Source organism: Orycteropus afer, unplaced genomic scaffold (genome assembly GCF_000298275.1).
Source record: "Orycteropus afer afer isolate SDZICR_OR568_19922 unplaced genomic scaffold, OryAfe1.0 scaffold00151, whole genome shotgun sequence".
NCBI lineage: Eukaryota > Metazoa > Chordata > Mammalia > Tubulidentata > Orycteropodidae > Orycteropus > Orycteropus afer.
This window is the reverse complement of record NW_006921738.1, coordinates 4,401,460-4,422,226: the sequence shown is the minus strand read 5'-3', so window position 1 is coordinate 4,422,226 and position 20,767 is coordinate 4,401,460. Positions and strand designations below refer to the sequence as shown.

General features: G+C 38.1%; 1 protein-coding gene across 1 annotated transcript in view; it reads left to right on the top strand.

Moving 5' to 3' along the window:
• EEA1 (early endosome antigen 1) overlaps nucleotides 1-20,767 on the top strand; it is a 204,052-nt gene that overhangs the window by 65,427 nt on the left and 117,858 nt on the right. The window contains exon 10 of the mRNA XM_042781687.1: nucleotides 17,618-17,734. Coding sequence (XP_042637621.1) covers nucleotides 17,618-17,734 — 117 coding nt within the window. The remainder of the gene's footprint in view (nucleotides 1-17,617; nucleotides 17,735-20,767) is intronic.

Genomic DNA, 20,767 nt, shown 5'->3' with positions numbered 1-20,767 from the left:
AAATGGATGAAGATCGATCAGTTCTTTTTGGTACAGTGACTCTGTGTATTCCTGCCATCTTCTCTTGATGTTTCCTGCATCATTCAATATTTTGACGCATAGAACTTGCTAATTGAAATTTGTCAGATACCATCCACCTCCTGGCCATGGTCATTTGAGCCCAAAAAGTCTCCCTGAAGTCCTTAGCTGAGGTTGTTTTAGATAACTGTATAGCTTTGGATTTTCTTCTTGCTAAATATGGTAGAGTATGTTGTTGTTATTGTTGTTAGGTGCCATCGAGTCACCTCCAACTTGTAGCCACCCTATGTATGCACAGCAGAACGAAACACTGCCTGGTTCCATGCCAGCTGCACAATCCCTGGTATACCCCATTGCCACAGCCACTGTGTCAGTCTATCTCATTAGGGCCTTCCCCTCCTTCATCAGTCCTCCACCTTACCAAGCATGACATCCTTCTCCAGGGAATGGTCCTTTCTGACAACATGACCAAAGAAAGTGAGACAAAGTCTGGCCATTCCCGCTTCTGAGGAACATTCCGGCTGCACTTCCTCCAGGACAGATTTTTTAGTTCTTTTAGCAGTCTATGGTACTTGCAGCATTCTTCGCCAGCACCATATCTCAAAAGCATCAATTCTTCTTTGGTCTTCTTTATTCATTGTCCAGCTCTCACATGCATATGAGGCAATTGAAAATGTCGTGGCTTGAGTCAGGCACACCTTAGTCTTCAAGGAGACATTTTTGCTTCTCAGCACTTGAAAGAGGTCCCCTGCAGCCAACTTGCCCAGTGCTATATGTCGTCTGCTGCTTTCATTGGTGTTGATTGTTGAACCAAGCAATGTGAACTCTTTGACAACTTCAGTCTTTTCTCCACTTATCATGATGCTGCTTACGGATCCAGTTGTGATAACTTTTGTTTTCTTTATATTCAGATGTAATCCATACTGCAGACTATTCTTCAATCTTCATCAGTAAGTGCATCAAGTCAGTGCAATGCATCCTCACTTGGTTGTGTATATGCTGTTATAAAAAGACATGTTGTGATTGGATAAATACTTCTGGAGGGGTTGAATTAAGTTTGGATGCTATCCATAAAGTTACTGAATGGATAGAGCCAAGGACCTGGGACCAAGGAAATGGATGAAACTGGTTTGAGAATTTATTCCCCAACCTGAACTCTTGGCTCATACCCCCTAATCATTCTAGGCCTTGTGCTGTTGTTGTTGTTAGGTACTGTCGAGTTGGACCCGATTCATAGCGACCCCTCCTTGGGTTTCTGAGGCAGTATCACTATGGAAGTAGATTGCCCCATCTTCCTTCTGAGGAGTAGCTGGTGGGTTTGAACCGCTAGCCTTCTGGTTAGCAGTCAACTGCCTAAGGCACTATGCTACCAGAGTTCCCGGTAGTACTTATATATACCTACATCCCATGCATGTTGAAAGTAACCTCTAAAGGAACATCCAGAATCCTTGAGACCACTCCTATATTTTCTTTCCTTAAGATGTCTTATAATAGTGAAATTATACAGCAAGATGTTATTAGTTTTCCCCGCCAAGGAATTAACCACTCATTGCCCCCATATAGCAGGAAGTATTATAAGTACAGGAGACTGTCACCCCATTCCCCATGGATGTGAATCCTGGGAAACGGATACAGTGGAAGGCTGAAGTAGAAGGCTGAAGGGGCCCCTTGCTGAAAATTGCAGGATTTTAACAGACTAGCAGGCATGATTAAAATAGACATTGATCAGAGTAACTAACTTGCTGTTTTTCCCTTCCTTTTTGCTTTCTTTTAAGTAACAAGAATAACCAGCTTTTTTTTTTTTTTTTTTTTTTTTTAATGGATGCTGAGTTCTTTAGGTTTGTTATTTTCAATTATACATTCTTTAAACATAACCCTTTCCCATGACTGATTTTGGCTGAGGACCGTAGCCAATGAAGCAAGATGACCCTGGGAAGAGGGACTCTGAGTTTGGAGTAACCATGGAAAAGAAGAACAAAGACATTCCTGGCAGTCCAAGGGATCTTCAACCCCCTTCCCATCTCCCTATATAATCATGCTTATCCCTTTGCTTGGGCAGACAGATATTTTAGAGAAGCAATTCTTTCTGTTTCCTTGCATATTGATGCTCAATACATCCTGCATCATTCAATATTTTGGCCATAAAATCCTCCAGTATTGCGATTTGAGGCTTGAGTTTTTTCTTCAGTTCTTTCAGCTTGAGAAATGCCCATTGTGTTCTTCCCTTTTGGTTTTCTAATTTCAGGTGTTTGCACATTTCATTATAATATGCCACTTTGTCTTCTTGAGCTGCCCTTTGAAATCTGTTCACCTCTTTTATTTCAGCATTTCTTCCATTTGCTTTATCTAATGTATGTTCAAGAGCAAGTTTCAGAGTTTCTTCTAACATTCATTTTGGTCTTTTCTTCCTTTCCTGTCTTTTTAATGACGATTTGCTTTCTCCATATATGATGTTCTTGATGTCAGCCCACAACTCGTCTGGTCTTTGGTCATTGGTGTTCAGTGCATCAATTTATTCTTCCAGTGTTCTCAAATTCAGGTGGAATCAAGGTCGTGTTTTGGTTCTTGTAGACTTCTTTTACTTTTCTTAATCACCAGCTTAATATTTTTTTAAAAAAGATTGTGTAGCCACATCCTTGGTGAAAATTCTAGGACATGTGTCATGAATTTTTACGACAGAATCTCCCAAATCTGTAAGTTCTCTTTTCATTTTGCACAGTTCATTTTTAAGTGCATATCTTTCTTCTCACATTATATTATAAGCATCAAGGAAAAATTCTACAGCTCCTTTAAGATCTTCCTTAGAAATCTGCTCAGCCAAATAATCATTTTCATCACTTACAAGTTCTACATTCTGTCTAACATTTGAACATAATTCTAGGATGTTCTTTGCTACTACATAAAGACATCACTCTTCCTCCATTGTCCAATCACATGGTCATCATTTCCTTTTAAAGCCTCATTGGAAGACGTTTAATGTCCACATTTCTAGCACCATTCTGTATTTTCTAAGGTAACAGAGACTTTCTCTAGGGCTCTCTTTACTTCTGAACCCTTACTAGAATTGCCTTTAACATCCATAGTTCTACCAACAGTCTCTTCCAGGCAATCTAGACTTTTCCTAGTAGACTGAAGGCTTTCAGTTTTTACCTATTACCCAATTTAAAATCCACTTCCACATTTTAAGTTTTTTTTAATACATTTTATTGAAATATAATTTAAGTACAGTGAAATACACAAAACTAAAATGACATGGGTCAATGCATTTTTTTTTCAGTGTTCCCTCCCTTCCCCTCCTACCCCTGGCAAGCAACAAAGAAATTTTCCCTCCATATATAAACCTTTCCTTGACCCTCCACCACAACGAACAATACTATACTTGTCCTTCTGTGATTGACTTATTTCACTCAGTATAATATCCTCCAAGTTCATCCATGTTATGCGGTGTTTTGCAGACTCTACATTATTCTTTAGTGCTGCAAAGCATTCTATTATGTGTATGTACCATAGTTTGGTCATCCACTCTTCCACTATAAATCTTGGAGATAAGTCCCTTGCCAGATATGTAATTATCAGCAAATATGAATTTGTTGCTGTCATTTTTGTTATGTGCTTTTTCATGGTGTCGATTTCTTTGTTCCATATAATTGTCTATGCTGAGCTCATTTTGTTTATGAATCATGTTATCACTTTCTTCATTGCTATTGTTTTTAGTATTTGCTGAATATTTATGCTGGGCCTCTTTTTTGATGTGAAGGTTTATCATTTTTCTTTGAGATTACCTGTGATTAATAGTTTTCTTCCTAAGTTTAGAATAGTTCGTTCTATCTTGTAGTTGTCTTGACTTCCCTACCATCTGGAAGTTACGTAATGACACAGTTTTTCCCCTTTTTGGTTTGTAGTTGTCCTCATTTGTCAGTTGATTTCTCTGGTTCCCTGTTTACAATCTTGGAGACTTATTTACTTTGGCTATTCCATAGCTGGGTTGATTTCTGGGTTATATCGTCATGTGTGTTAATGGTCAGTTGTTGTTGGCTGTTGTTGTTTCTTTGTCCAAAGGGTACCCTTTAGCATCTCTTGTAAGGTTAATCTGGTTTTAACAAATTCCCTTAATTTCTGCTTATCTGGAACTGTTCTAATTTCACCATCATATTTGAGGGACTATTTTGCTGGGTACATAATTCTTGGTTGAAAATTTTTCTCTTTTCACTGTTTTATATATGCCATCCCATTGTCTTCTCGCATGCATGGTTTCTCTTGAGAGATATGAGCTTAGTCTTATTGGTTGTGCCTTGTAGATAACTTTTCATTTTTCCAGTGCTGCTCTCATGATTCTTTCTTTGTCTTTGATTTTGGTGAGTTTGATGATGATATGTCTGGCTGATTTTCTTTTGGGGTCTATCCTGTTTGGGGTTTGTTGGATGTCCTGAATGGATATATTCTCATCTTTCATCATACCAGGAAAATTCTCTTCCAACAAATCTTTGACAGTTTTTTCTGTGGTTTTATTTGTCTCTTCCTGTTCTGGATTTCCGATTACACATAGGTTATTCCTTTTGGTGGTATCCCACATGAACCTTAGGCTTTCTGCATTTTGTTTTCACATTGTAAGTTTTAAAGCAGCATCCCCACTTCTTGGTATCAAATTCCATGTTAGTTATCTAATGCTGCTATTACAGAAATACCACAAGTGGTTGGCTTTAAGAAACAGATTTATTCTCTGTCAATCTAGGAGGCTAGAAGTCTGAATTCAGGGTGCCAGCTCTAGGGGAATACTTTCTATCAGCTCTGGGGAAACTTCAGTGTTCCTTGAGTCTTTGATGATCATGTGGTATGGAGTCTGTCTTCTTCCATTTCCATGCTTTCTATTTAATCTCTTTTAGATCTCAAAAGAGATTGACTCAAGACACACCCTACACTAATCCTGCTTCATTAACTTAACAATGAAAACACATTCTTAGATTGAATTATAACCATAGGCATTCAAAACCAAAACCAAACTCACTGCCTGAGTAGGATCCAACTCATAATGACCCCTCCTTGCGTTTCTTCCAGAATTCTTCTAAGGTTTTTTCTGTGTTTTCTTTGGTCAGTCTCTCAATCCTTTGAAGATACCTAAATATAATTCTTTTGAATTCCTTATCAGAGAGTTCTAATGCTGCTTCTTCCTCAGGGATGTGTTCTGGGTCAGTATCCTGTTCTCTTGTTTCTACCACTTTATCTTGCTTCTTTGTGTGGATTGTGATGGTCTGTTGTCTCCGAGACATTGTGGCATTATTGTATTTAGATCTCTGTCAACTGTTTGCGAAGAGCAGCAAAGGGTTTGCCAGGCTCTTCTTGGTGGTTTTTTATCATTGGCCGGTTGGTGGAGAAAGAGGTGCTGGGTCTCCCTCAGTAAGTGAAGTTGCAGGAGCTGTGGGTTTACTTGTATCTTATGAGGACTGTTGCTGTCTCCCAGTCAGTTAGACAAAAATTACAATTGAATAACCATTGAAAAAACTATAAGCACATGTACAAAAAATACACCCTGAAATCACAGGACGAGTAACCCAAAAAAAGAAAAAAAAGGAAGGAGGGGAAAGAAGAAGAAAACAGATAAATCTGCAGTATCTGGGGATAGGTCACTGAGAGTAAAAAGGTAGAGAAGGAAAATAATGAATAAAGAAAACAAAGAAAGAAACAAACCAACAATATATAAAAAAAAAATAAAAGCAAAAACCGAACAGAACAAAACAAAACAAACGAAAAAGAAAACAAACTAATAAGGGAAAAAGTTAACCATGAGAGAAAGAAGAGAGAAAAAAAAAAGAAGATGTAGACTAGGACCTCTTCAGTCGTGCAGTGCACTCCTGGAGAGTTGTTGGGGTTACTGGAAAGCAGAACCTCTTAAGTCCCTGGAATCTGGTAGAGCACTGTCTCTTTAGGTTGTCACAAGCTACTGGTTACGTGTTGATTTGTTTTGTCTTGGTTTTATGGTTTAATAGTTTGAAAAGGTGAAGCTGGTGTTTTATTTTTATTATTATTATATTTTTTCATATTGATGCAAGTGTGTTGGGTTGCTCTGCTGTTTTCTTGTGGTGGTAGAATCCCTGTGTGTAGTGTGGATATGTGTTTCTGTTTGTCGTAAAGAGGGTCTAGAGTTCGAAGTGGGAGGTTTTATGATAATTGGATGAATATGTTTTCTTCTATTGAGTGAGAGAAGATATTGGCAGAGAAGGTGGGAGCGGAAGAAGGAAAGCTTGGTGTTGCTAGGGCCGGTTTCTAGGGCTTTGAGCAGGCTATTTTTGATGATGTATTTATTTGCAAGACTGCAGCTCAATTCAGGAAAGATTCTTATTGTTAGAGCATCACAAATTTCCAGCAATTTCAGGCATGCTCAAAAATCCTGCCTCCGTGGCCCCACAGCGCTAAAGAACGGTGCCAAGGCAGAAATCCCGGGAGTGCGGTTTCTTCCCTCTCCCTGTTGGTTCTCTCCACAGTGCTGACATAATCCTGCCAGATTGCTAATGGCCAGCTCTGGAGTTTGTCTGTGATACCGCCCAGCTGCAGCGCCAAAGATGCATGCAGTTTGAGCTGTGGGTCGGGGGGTACCTGCTAGTGACCTGCGGTCCTGATCTCTGTGACAAAGAAAAGCACGAAGTCTCCCAGTCTGACCCCAGTCTACTCTGTGACCCGTTGGGAGGGGAGGGAGCTACCCTTCCTGTTGCAATAGTGTTTTCCTCCAAATCTCAGCAGAGGTGTCCGTGCCCACAGCCAGCCCCCAGGAGACCCAAATTACCTCCAAAAAATCAAGATGAGCTGCTGGAGGCAGATCTCTGCCGCTGTCCACCGGAATATTAGAGTGGTCGCTGGTAAGCTGTTAATAAGGCATCCTCCCTTTTGGCTCGGGGATCTCAGGCGGGTGCCCTAGCCCAGCGCACAGTGACTGCTCTAGAAGAGTTTCCAGTGCTTCTCTCGGGTGCCCGTCCATCTGTCCTCCTCCAGTAGCTCTTTCCGAAATAATCTCTCTGTGCCTTTCCTCTAATTCTGCTCTTGCGAGTTTGATGTAATCTGAGTCTGTGAGCTGTTCAGAGTAGTGAAATTCCTAATTTAAACTGTTGTGGCTAGTTATTCAAGACCTTAGATGCCAGAAGGATAAAGCATGCTGCTCACTGGCTTGACTCCATTTTGAACCTCTCCCCTCCTTGGGTTTCGGAGGTGGTATCACGGGAGTCTGATAGAGTAGTGCCTAAGGCACATGACTGCTAACCAGGAGGCTGGCGGTTCAAACCCACCAGCAACTCCTCGTAAAGAATGTTGGGCAATCTACTTCTGTAGTGATACTGCCTGGGAAACCCAAGAAGAGGTCGCTATAAGTTGGATCCGACTCAATGGCACATAACAACTTCACTATGGAAGTAGATCGCCCAACCTTCATTCCGCAGAGTGGCTGATGGGTTTGAACCACCAGCCTTTTGGTTCACAGTCAAGTGCCTTAGGCACTATTTTTGAGGACACAGTGCAGTTTATTCTCCTCAATATGTGCTGCTTGGCTTGCTTGTTTAATCTTTTTTTATGTCTCAAAGGGGATTGACTCAATACATACCTTATGCTAATCTTTTACTTTAAGATATTTACTTAAAAATAGTAGTCATTGTCCTTTTTATTGTAGCATAAGAGATGTTTTATTATAATATAACTATTATCACTTTTAGTTCTTAAGCTCCCTTATGTGATATGTACCTCTACTATTCAGGTTATTTGTTTAAAAAGTTGTATAGTGTCATTTCAATTTGCATTTATTTCCAAAAGTTTTGTAGCTGGTGATCTAAAAGCCACTTTATTCATAATTGGGAGCTCTGGTAGCATAGTGCCTAAGGCACTTGACTGCTAACCAGGAGTCTGGCAGTTCAGATCCACCAGGCACTCCTCAGAAGGAAGGCTGGGCAATCTACTTCCGTATGATACTGCCTTGGCAACCCAAGGAACACAACAATTCATAATTAGTAGCATGTCAATAAGCTATGGAGTACAAATATTATAGAAAATCCCTGTCTATTCATTCCTGTATTTCACTTGCTAGAATCCTGGTGGCAGGGTGGTGGTTAAAGGGCTTGGCTGCTAACCAAAAGGTTGACAGTCAAATCCACCAGACACTCCATGGGAGAAAGATTTGGCAGTAGGCTTCTGTAAATATTTTGTAGCCTTAGAAACCCTGTAAGATAGTTATATTCTGATATATAGAGTTGCTATGAGTGAGAATCAACTTGATAATATTGGATTGGGATTTAGGTTCACAGCTTATCAAAGGAACCCTGGTGACGCAGCGGTTAAGCACTTGGCTGCTGACCAAAAGGTTGTGGTTCAAACTCACCATCTGCTTTGTGGGAGAAAGATATGGCAGTCTGCTTCCATAAAGATTACAACTTTGGAAACCCTGTGGGGGAATTTTATTTTCTGTCTTACAGTGTCTCTATGAGTTGAAATCGACTCAATGACAACGGGTTTGTTTTTGTTGTTTTTTTAGTATCAGTGGTGAAAGTTTATAACACATAGGCATGTGAAACTTTATGATGCTTAAAACTTCAAACTTTAGATACAGATTTCCCAAATGTGAGCTCCTTAGCCCAATCTCTCCACTGCGAATGAGTCTGTTCTGACTTATAGTGACCCCTATAGTGTCTCCAAGGCTGTAAATCTTTACAGAAGCAGACTGCCTCATCTTTCTCCTATGGAGTGGCTGGTAGGTTTGAATTTACAATCTTTTGGTTAGCAATGGAGTGCCTTAACCACCGTGCCACCAGAGCTCCTTCCTTAGCCCAGTAGTGCTTCAAATAACTGGTTGAAGACTCATGTTGACTCTTTTTGTCACTGAGTAGGATGTGCTGTATAGAGTTTTCAATGACTGATTTTTTTGGAAGTAGATCACCAGACCTTTGTTCTAAGGTGCCTCTGGGTGAAGTCAAACTGCCAACCTTTTGGTTAGCTGCTGTGTAATATTTATATCACCCAGGGACTCTCAATAGTACATAGTTCCCCTTTTTTTAAAAAAAGCAATTTAAGGGGTTTATGAACTTACTGAAGCTAGCTAGTATTTTACTAGTATTACTGGTAGTATCAGTAGTCTGCATAGGCAATGATAAAGCCTGTAAGTACAAATGTGGAATCAAAGAGAGGATGAATCAAAGAAGTATCATATGGAAAAGACCCATTCAGGTGATGTTAAAGTAGAGATACCTGAAATGGGTAAACCTGGTCATTAATGATATAATAACAATATCTGTTCTTTATTAAGAACTACTTTTGATTAAATTAGCCTGATTACTAGTATTTCTCTAATAGTTTAAAATTGCATTCCCTTTTAGATAAGAATTCTTTTAATATTATTTGGAATTTAAAAACAAATATAGTAACTAAATTTGAACTAAATTAATGGTAAATTTGGGAGCTCTGGTGGCATAGTGTCTAAGGCATTTGACTGGTAACCAGAAGGTTGGCGGCTCAAACCCACCAGCCACTCCTCTGAAGGAAGATGGGGCAATGTACTTCTGTAGAGACACTGCCTCGGAAACCCTTGGAAACCAGGGAGAGGTTGCTATGAGTCAAGATCAACTCGATGGCAGTGAGTTTGGCTTCTTTTTTTTTTTGAATGTTAATTTTAGAGTATATATCTTTTACAAATGTAGTTCTCTCTGAAATTTTCCTGCTGAGAATTATAGTTATAAATGGTCAGAGGGAAATTTGAATAAGGAAAAAATGCATTAATATATTTTCTTGCATTTAGGGAAAAATATATGTAGGGACATAATTCAACTTGGTACACTCTAAATATTTCTGTGTAATATTTTAAGAATTATACTAAATATAATTTGGAGGGTTTTAAAAAATGTGTATTTTCATGTAGATTTATGTCTTTATAAGTAAAGAGAAGCTGTCGTTAAAAATGAAAAAGTTATTACTAGAATTATAAAAGACTCAGGGTAAAAGGATTTATTGTCTCCCTTGTTCTTTTGTCAATAGGGCTGATTGTAGAAAATAGTGATTTTTTTTTTTCCTATATAAATGATGCTTCTAAGAAGAAAAATGGCTTAGATACTCATTTTTCACATACTTTTTCATGCTTCATAAAATTTATATTTTCAAGTATTTTGAAATATATTTAGAAATGAAGGATTTTATTGTTGCTGAGTAACTGAATAAGTGATTTAATATTTCATAATATTTTTAGTAAAACAAATATAATACTCCCTATTTAATTAGATAGGAGCTCTGGTAGCATAGTGGCTAAGACACTTGCCTGCTAACCAGAGGGCTGGCGGTTCAAACCCACCAGCCACTCCTCGGAAGGAAGGTTGGGCAATCCTACTTCCGTAGTGATACTGCCTCGGAAACCCAAGGAGGGGTCGCTATGAGTCGGGGCCGACTCGACGGCACATAACAACAACAACAACAAATTTAATTAGATATGTAGTGATGATGAATGATGAATGAAACCTCAGGTTATGGTAAGACATTTTGAACAAAATTGTTGTTGTTATTGTTATGTGCTGTGGAGTTGGACTCGACTCATAGCAACTCCTCCTTGGGTTTCTGAAGTGGTATCACTACGGAAATAGATTGCCCAACCTTACTTCCAAGGAGTGGCTGGTGGGTTTGAACCGCCAGCCTTCTGGTTAGTAGTCAGATGCCTTAGGCACTATGCTACCAGAGCTGCTTGAACAAAATTGTTGTTGTTGTTGTTGTTATGTGCCATCGAGTCGGCCCCGACTCATAGCGACCCCTCCTTGGGTTTCCGAGGCAGTATCACTACGGAAGTAGGATTGCCCAACCTTCCTTCCGAGGAGTGAACAAAATTAGGGAAGTAATATTATCTTTGGAGGAAACTCTTAATTTTTGAGCACCACGAGGTTTTCAGTACTATGCTCCTGCTCCTACTGCCATTGAGTCAATTCCACTTATCAGTGTTGAGTAGAACTGCCCATAGGGATTCCAAGCCTATAAATCTTTACGAAGCAGACTGCCACATTATCTGTCCATAGAATGGCTGACCTTTTGGTTAGCAATTGAGACTTTAACCACTGTGCCACCAGAGCTCCTTTAAATACTGTTCTAGAAAAATTAAATGCATGGTTTCATTCATTTCTTATAACCTTGTAAATTAAATATTAAGTTTGGTTTACTAATGAGGAATCTGAGGCATAATGAGATTAAATAACTTTTTCACAGTCTTATCCTCGGAAGGAAGGTTGGGCAATCCACTTCCATAGTGATACCGCCTTGGAAACCCAAGGGGGGGGTCACTATGAGTCAGATGTGACTCGACGGCACATAACAACAATAAAAACATATCCAGGTCTTACCCAAAGCTTGTGTTCTTTCTTTGGTATCGTGTTGTCTCCCATTTAGGTGGCACCATGATTTCCTTGTAAGTAAGTTTGTGCTATTAATCTTGACTAAATACTTGTTATTACTTCTTTTATTTTGCCATAGTACATGGATTCATATTTATATTGAATTAATAGCTTTTTTTGAGTTACATCTCATATTATTTCCATATGACAAACAATTGCAGTCTAAGTATTCCATCTTTTTTATTTGTTTGTCGTACCATTTGTTTTTAGCTTTTGTTTACTCTTTGAATATGTGGTATATATTTTATTAGTTTATTAAAATTCAATTCTGTTCTCAGTTGAGTGCATTGGTAGATTATAGCACTTAAAGAGTTTACTAGAAAAAAAATTATTACATATGTTGCTACTTTTACTGAACCTAAGTAGAGGCATCAGAAACAAAACATTTCAAAAGGAGTTAAAGAAGCTAAAAATGCAATGATTTATTCTAGTTGGAGTGAAGATATATAATCTGCTGTGCATGGTTAAGTATGTCCCTGTGTTCATTACTTTGCTGAATATGTTCTTATGAATTCATTGACGTTTTCTTTGTCTAGATAGTTTATAAGGCATGTAGAAAAATAACATTCTAAAGCATATGAAAGTACTTTATAGATACCAGTAACTGTTACATAGATTGAAGATTGAGGGTTTGACGGTTAAAAAATAGTAGTAGTTTTAGAAATGTGCATTATTAAAACTATCAAAACTATAATCAACTTATATTTAATGTAGTCTTTAGTGGAAATGATTTTTAAAACATTTAATTTTTATTCCAATAAATTAATAAATGAATCAGAGATTTAAAAGTGAATTGGCTTTAAAGATCTGAAAAAAAGCACACCTATATCCATACATAGCTATTAAAAAGAGAATTTAACTTTCAAAAGTATGCTAATACAAGAGAGTAGATTTGGCAGTACGTGTGAACTTTTTTATTGTGTGTTTAATCTGTATGTCAGTCTTGACTTTCACCTTTCATCCATTCATTTTATTATTATTTCTTTCCGCTTTCTAATGGAGATGCTTAAATTTGAGGTAATGTGTTTTTGGAAGGCTTTTTAATATTAGTAATACCTTAAATGTGTAGTACCTTCTATCATATGGCAATTTTGTATTTTAAGGAAGCTTCACCCAAACGCCAATAGCATGCTTATTTTTGTTTTATTAATGAAGTAAATTTTCTACTATCTTTAGATGATTATTTACTAATGTTGTTGTTGTTGTTGTTATGTGCTATCGAGTTGGACCTGAGTCATAGTGACCCCTCCTTGGGTTTCTGAGGAGATACCACTACGGAAGTAGATTGTGCAACCGTCCTTCCAGGAGTGGTTGGTGGGTTTGAACTGCCAGCCTTCTGGTTAGCAGTCAAGTGCCTTAGGCACTACACTACCAGAGCTCCCATTTAGTAATAGTAATAGAATATTCAGTCATTTTAATTCTAAAGCACCTGCAGGATGGTTGCTTGAAAGACTTTTACTTAATGATTTTGTAATTTAAAGATTTTTAAGAGGATCATTTATTTATTTTTGCAGTGTTCCCTCCCCTCACCTCCCACCCCTGGTAACCAACAAAGAAAGTTTCCTTCCATATGTAAACCTTACCTTGACTAAGATTTTTAGTAAAAATTCAGTGTTGAATTCAATAATAAGGCTTTAAGGACATGCACACTACTTTATTAAGGTCTAATACTATTTCCATAGGAACAACTATCTCTCAACTCTTTGGAAGTAGAATGATTTGTCTCTTTAAGGAATATTTATTGAGTACTTGCTAAAGAGTAGGGACTTTTTTTTTTTCCCTTAATTGTGATTTGGGTGAAAGTTTACAGAGCAAATTGGTTTTTCATTCAACAATCCATACACATTCTGTTTTGTGACATATACTGCAATCCCCACACTGTAACAGCATTCTCCCTGTGCCCACCCCTTCCCTGAGGCCTTCCTTTCCATCCCCTCCTTCCTTCCTAGTTCTATCCCTGGGCAAATGCTATTCTTTTGATCTCATATGCTTGACTGTGGACTGGGAACTGCTTTAGGTGTCAGGAATACAGAAGTCAGTTAGAACAGAGTACTTGCTCTCAAAGTTTGAATCCCTTTATGGAGGTCAAACAATGTATATACGGTAAATGATTTAAATTTATTCTTAAAAATGATTTCATAATGCTAACACCTAAAGGACGTATAAAAACTTTTGGCTTTACATTTTCCATATTTAGTTTCTTTGCCTGTTGAAATTTATTAACAAGTTAGATATTAGCTAGATGTTATATGTGGCTTACTGTATTTTATATACTTTGAAGTGGAATTATGTTTCAATGAAATATACACATAATTTGCATTTTAATATAAGCTGTTACGTATTTGTGTATATTGTATGTCAGATATTGTACTAAATTCTTTGATATTTATAAGTAGAGGTCTAAAGGTGATATTTACATTATTTTGTGGTAAGTTGGCATATGTGCTAAATTATTAAAACATAATAATTTAAAGTAGCTGAATTATTCCTAATATATCTATTAACATACATATGTTACTAACAGAAAATGGTTCTGAGTGTCAAAGTTCTTTAAAAAAACCAAACTCACTGCCAGCAAGTCGATTTGACTCATAGTGACCCCTCCTTGATTTTCCAAGGTGGTATCTCTACGGGAATAGATTGCCTAGTCTTCCATCCAAGGAGTGGTAGGTGGGTTTGAACCACCAGCCTTCTGGTTAGCAGTCAAATGCCTTAGGCACTATGCCACTGCCCATATCCATATCAAGGTTCCATCTGTTTAAAGCAGAAGATACTAGGATAGACTTTTATCTTGAACACAGTTAAAAATACGTGAATATTTTCTTTCTTTGGAGTATGTGAAAAAATATGTAATTATGTTATATTGAAGCATTTTGTATAAGCTTGTTTTGGCTCCATAGTACTGCTTTGACAAGAATGTACCACACATGGGATGGCTTGAAGAAACAGGACTTTATTCTCTTATAGTTTGGAGGCTTTAAGTCCTAGTTCAAAGTGCCAGGCTCTAGGGGCTGGGTGAAAGCCCCTCAACTTTGGGCTTCAAGCTCTGCCTCCTACTCCCGGTCCACTGAAGCTGGAGGCTTTTCTTCACTCAGCTACTGGCTGCTGAGACTGACAAGCCCACGGTTGACAAAAAGGCACAGTCCCAATGTTACCAAACCACATGGCAGGCCATTAATTCAAGTCCACTGAAAGTCCCAAGGTCAGTAGAGCATGGCAGGGTGCTAAATAATGACACGCTACATGCAGGGTTCAGCCGTGCCATACTAGAGACCATTCCCAAAGCTGTCTCTTATATTCAGGAAGCAGGTGACATACCCAAAGCAGCTAGTCAGCTGCTGTAGTAGATTCCACCATGGGGTTGATAAGAGATAATAATTTTTATATTTTAAAAAGATGTTCAAATTTATTGAAGCAAATTCATATCTAGCTATTATACCTGATTATAGAGCGATCCAGCTTAATGAAACTATATGAAACTTCATTTTGTTAACTTATTTGGACAAATATGTTTTTATCATAATCATTCCTCATCATGGGGAATACTACATCCAGCTGCCCAGCCACTCAACAGGCCCAGCCAAGACACAAACTTAACTATCACAAAGGTGTTAACTAATAAATAATAGGACAGATTATCTTTTCAGTATACCAGAATTAGTACATTTAAATGAATATTCTCCTTGAAAGGTCAGACTATGCATATATCTCAGCCATACCGTCATTCATGACAGCATTCTTGAAACTTTAAAACCGGTTTAGAAAACACCAAAAAAAGTTAGTTTCTGGTTATTAAAATAAGGCCAAAGGTTTAATCTTACAGTCCAATCACCTTTTTTACAAGGTTTCTCCCAGTACTCACAAATAAAAATACTATAAATGGATGAAGATACACCACCAGTTGTTGTTATGTGCCGTTGAGTCATATCTGACTCATAGCAACCACTCCTTGGGTTTCTGAGGTAGTATCACTACGGGAGTACATTGCCCCATCTTTCTTCCGAGGAGTGGCTGGTGGGTTTGAACCGCCAGCCTTTTGGTTAGCAGTCAAGTGCCTTAGGCACTAGGCTACCATAGCTTCCACACCACCAGTAAGGAGCCTTAAAAAACAGAAAGTAAAAAAGTGCCACTCACTCTGGGTGACCAGAAGAAAAGTAGCAAAAATCTCTTGAGCAGTGGTGTTATTGTTGCAATAAATTAGTAGCTTTCATAGCTTTCTCCCTTAATGGCAAAGGCAGTCATTTGTAATAATGTATGATGTATGTGACTGCTGGTGTGTTTATTAATAAAGAAATTTCCTTATTTATAACTCTACCATATTATAATATTTATTTAGTAATAAGAATATAAAGCCAAAAACCAAACTCACTGCCGTCAAGTCAATGCCAACTCATAGCAACCCCTCCTTGGGTTTCTGAAGTGATATAGATTGCTCAGTCTTCCTTCTGAGGAGTGGCTGGTGGGTTTGAACCGCCAGCTTCTGTTTAGCAGTCAAATACCTTAGGCGCTACGTAATTGCAACTTTAAGAATATAAACAGTAAAGCAATATTAGAAAGACAAAGTTCTTTATTGCCACTTTCAGGAAACCATACCTAAAAAGTAATACATAATCTTTTTTTCTAATGGCTGAGGCATTCGCATATAGAGATTTTTTATTTCTAAGATTTTTGCTGCCTATCTTTATCTGATATTATTTTTTTAAATGATCAAACTATTATTTTGATAAGAGATATTAATTTTTATATTTTAAAAAGATGTTCAAATTTATTGAAGCAAATTCATACCTAGCTATTATACCTGATGATAGAGCGATCCAGCTTAATGAAACTATATGAAATTTCATTTTGTTAACTTATTTGGACAAGTGTGTTTTTATCATAATCAGAGAAGTGATTCCCTCCTTGAGGGAGTGAGTTGGTGGGCCTGTGGGCTCAGGACCATGGTTGTAGGGGACATCAAACTCAATTGGCACAATATAGTATACAAAAACATTGTTCTGCATCCTATTTTGGTGAATAGTGACTTGGGTCCTTAAAGTTTGCAAGCAGCCATCTAAGATGCAACAATTGGTCTCTCCTTGTTGGGAGCAAAGAAGAGTGAAGAAATCAGACACATGGAAACAATTGGTCCAGAGGGCTAATGGACCATGAGAACCTCAGCCTATATGACCCTGAGATCACAAGAATTAGATGGTGTCTGGCTATCACTGTTGACCACTTGGAAAGAGATGAAAATTGGATGTCCTGGATAGAATGGGAAAAAAATGGGGAACAAAGAGTTAAAAACAATAACAGAAAACATAAAAAAAAAAGACCAGGATTACTCATCAAATAGAGACTGGTGAAACCCCCAAGATAATGGCCCCTCGTCACCCTTCAGGCCTGGAATTGGACTCACTACTATGGCAGACTTTCAGCCAAACAACAGATAGGCCTATGAGCTGAACAACTACACCAGGGAGATGTCCTCCCTAGAACAATCAACCATGGGAGATCAGAAGGGCAGCATTTGCACAAGGAGAAAGCTAGAGAGGCAGGAATGCAGAGGCTAGAAGGGCACAGGGAAAAGGTGACCACAGGGAAGTGGGAGGAGACTCTTACATTGTGGGGATTGTAGTCAGTGTCATAAAACAGTGTGTATGAACTGTTGAATGTAAAATGAATCTGCTTTGTAAAACTTCACCCAAATCACAATATAAAGTTAAATAGATTAAAGGGATAGAATAGTGTTTTAAATTCAGAGAAAGAAAGAAAAAAATGAGTCACCAAGATCAAACTATGTTTGATGTTTGCATATATGCATTTCTTATGTGCAAGTAAAAGGCAATACTATAGAAATTGGAGAAGGTATATGTAGACATACTTGTATATTTTCTTTAAACTCAGAATTAAAGAATTTAAAAGCCAGTAAATTCAAGTACAATTTGATGCTTATTTCACACACAAAGTAGGATGCCACATTTTCATTTCATGTATTATTAAATAAGTGAGGTGGTACATTTTGGAAAAATTCAAAAAATTAGTTGGCAGCCAAAAAAGTTGTCAGGTGGCAATAGGGGTGTTAGATGAAGAAGCAAGTTAAAACTTCTAAGGATTATTTCAATTTAAGAACAAGAAGAAAAACAACTATGTAATCTTAATACCTTTATATATGACTATTTTTTTTTTTTCATTTCAGTTTCCTCTATTTTTTTTTTTTTTTGTTTTAGGCCACAATAAGCCAGCTTAGGAGTGAACTTGCCAAAGGTCCCCAGGAAGTTGCTGTATATGTGCAAGAACTACAAAAACTTAAAAGTTTAGTTAACGAATTAACACAAAAAAATCAGGTAAGGATTTACAATGTACATGTAGTGGTGAATTGATTTTGTATATCTTAAATTTTAATCTTATATATTTTATTTATATACTGGCACAGTAACAGTACAGATTATTCTGTATTTTTAATGTCAATATTTTCCCTTTTATAAATAAGACATCATTTTTTTTCCCAGGACATTGTTACTAGTATTAGTGGTTTTTCTTCATCTTTACTTTTTTAGTGATTGGGAAGCAGTGACTTATTAAATGCTTTTCATGATTAGGTAAATGTGTTGGCTTTGCTTAATTTGAGCCTAATATTTTGGTAAAATATAACAAGGGAAAATTAAGAAAGGAAGAAAAAAAGAGAAAAAGCTATATGTATAATTGTCTGTAAACTTTTAGCTTAGTAGTTGATCATGCTATTGCTATAACTGGTGTTTTAATTTCTATTCGCTGACATAGTAAGGAGCCAAAGAGTAAGAATCTTGCCAAAGTGTCTTACAATTTTTAGTATGTTCCTGCCTTATCTTATATTAGCCAGATTTATCTTCTAACTTGGCCATACGAAATACAAGTTTAATATTGGAAGCCTTTGTGTATAAGTATTCCATATATAATTCTATTTAATTTTTCAAGGTAATATTTGTATAACTATTATGTTATGCATAAGTACATTAAGCAAAGGCATGGTGGGCAAATCCCACTTTAGTACTAACTATGTGGTAAGGATCAGCAGGAATCTATTCCTACCTGGAAATGAATACAGTCTTCACCTTCCCACTTCCTCATCCTCCTTGTGCAAGCAACAGTCCCTAATCCCTGCCCACCTAGGGCCACATCAAGGGATATCAGCCCTCAAGCATGGGGGTCTACATGACTTCCTGCATTCAGACCAGTTGCTCCCTACTATCTCATCCCCAGCCATCCAGGGCCAAGTCAGTGGACATTGTCTGCTACCTTGAAAATCTGTATGACTTCTTTTATTTTAGACCATGTTCTTGAACAATTTCTCTCAGAAATATCAGCACAAGGCCGGTCCCCATGAGGCGGAGGTTAAAGATGTCCCAAATGTCCAAAATACCATGCCACTTCATCATTTCAGACATTAACTCCTCCTCCTCCTCCCAGTAATTTCCCCCATCTTAGGGTTCTGTATTTTGCTGTAACACCTCACAGAACTCACAGACACCCAAGGGATCGTCTCATGTAGTAGTGGTGGAGGCTGGTAGGCTGGCAAGTCCCAGGTCCATGAGTGGGTCTGGAGGATCAGATGACAGCTGCTGTCCCAAATCCATGGGTGAGATGAGGATGAGCCACAACACAAAATGAGCAAGAGGAGGGCAAACCTTCCCAGGAGATTCCTAGGTATACCCTCAAGGAAGCTAAGGGTGGTGATTTGAATTATAGCCTCCAGCAAGGCAGGACTCAAGATACATTCCACCTGTGTTGCTCCAACAGCAATAACCTAAGTGGATGGCTTTAACAATCAGCAGCTCAAGGCATATTCCATCACAGGGCCGATTGCCAGTCATTATAGGGAATGGCTACTATCAGCTGCCCAGCCGAGTTGATACCTGACCTTAACTACCACACCACCCCAAACAGGCATGGATAATAGGATTTGCAATAAATCACAGAATGGAGGACAATGGCTAGAAGGGCCACATCAAGCAATTCACTGCACCATGTGATCCCTTCTCTGATTCTAGGCACTTTAACATAGGTCAGAACACATAAATTAAAAGGACGCAGTCCTTCAGACTACCAAATAAGCCAACACTAACCTTTGCTGGCTCTCACTGCCCCTGTGGGTTTGATAATTTCTTGGAACAATTTGCGGAATTCACATACAGTATCTATATGTACAGTTACCTATTTATTATAGCCAGAAATGATACAAATGAAGAGACATACAGGGTGATGTCTAGGAATATCCCAGTGTGAGGTTTCCCATTGTTTTCAGGGGCAGGCAGCCTTCCTGATTGCAGATCTTTTCACCAATCCAGGGAGCCCAAGGAACTTCCCTGTTCAAACCTCTTTATTGACTTCATTGCATAGTCATTGGGACCTCATTGGACAGTCATAATTGATTGAATCAGTGATTAGATTGATTGACTCATGGCCCCATCCATTCCTGAGGTTAATTAATCGGATGTGGTCTGGGTAGCCCCCAATCATTTTCACAAAATTTTAAGTGTTGCTTGGTGGTTTAGATAGCAACAAAACAAAAAACCCTTACCAAACCCAGTGCCATCAAGTTGATTCAGGCTAATAGTGATCCCCAGTGGGTTTTTAAGGCTATAAATTACCTCATCTTCCTCCCATGGAGCAGCTGATGGGTTTGAACTGCTGATCTTCTGGTTAGCAGTGAAATGCTTACTCACTATGCCACCAGAACTTTTGATAACAAAGATATCTTGATTTCGTAGGAAATGCCAAGGGCTATCTTTCTGCAACCAAAGACAAAGCCCAAATAAAGTTTTTTGTCTTACAATAAGTGATTAAAACAAACTATATAATGTGTCTTTTACATTTAGTTACATTAATAAACTATTAAAAAAAAAAAACTCACTGCCGTTGAGTCGAATCTGACTCATAGAGACTCCACCTTGGGTTTCTGTGGCGATATCATTACCGAAGTAGGTCGTCCATCCTTCCTTCTGAGGAGTGGCTGGTGGGTTTGAACCGCCAGCCATCTGGTTAGCAGTCAAGTGCCTTAGGCACTACACTATCAAAAAAAAGACCCAAACCAAAAAATATAGCATGTAACAAAATAAAATCTTGTGTGTGATTCAATGAATTGGTAAAATTAGTGTTTTATATAATATACACATTGTTGTTGGTGGTGTTATGTGCCATCGAGTCGACTGATATGTATTATCATAGATATGTCATCATATGATTCATAAGAATTATTAGAGACCTTATAATCATGGTTTTTGTGCATTTGTTAAATTGAGAACCCCAGGCTTACAGGTGAGGAGAGACAATGCAGGGACGCCAGAGTAGCAGGCTGGAAGAGCAGGGAAGGGGATAAAAGCCTTGAACCCGGACAGAAG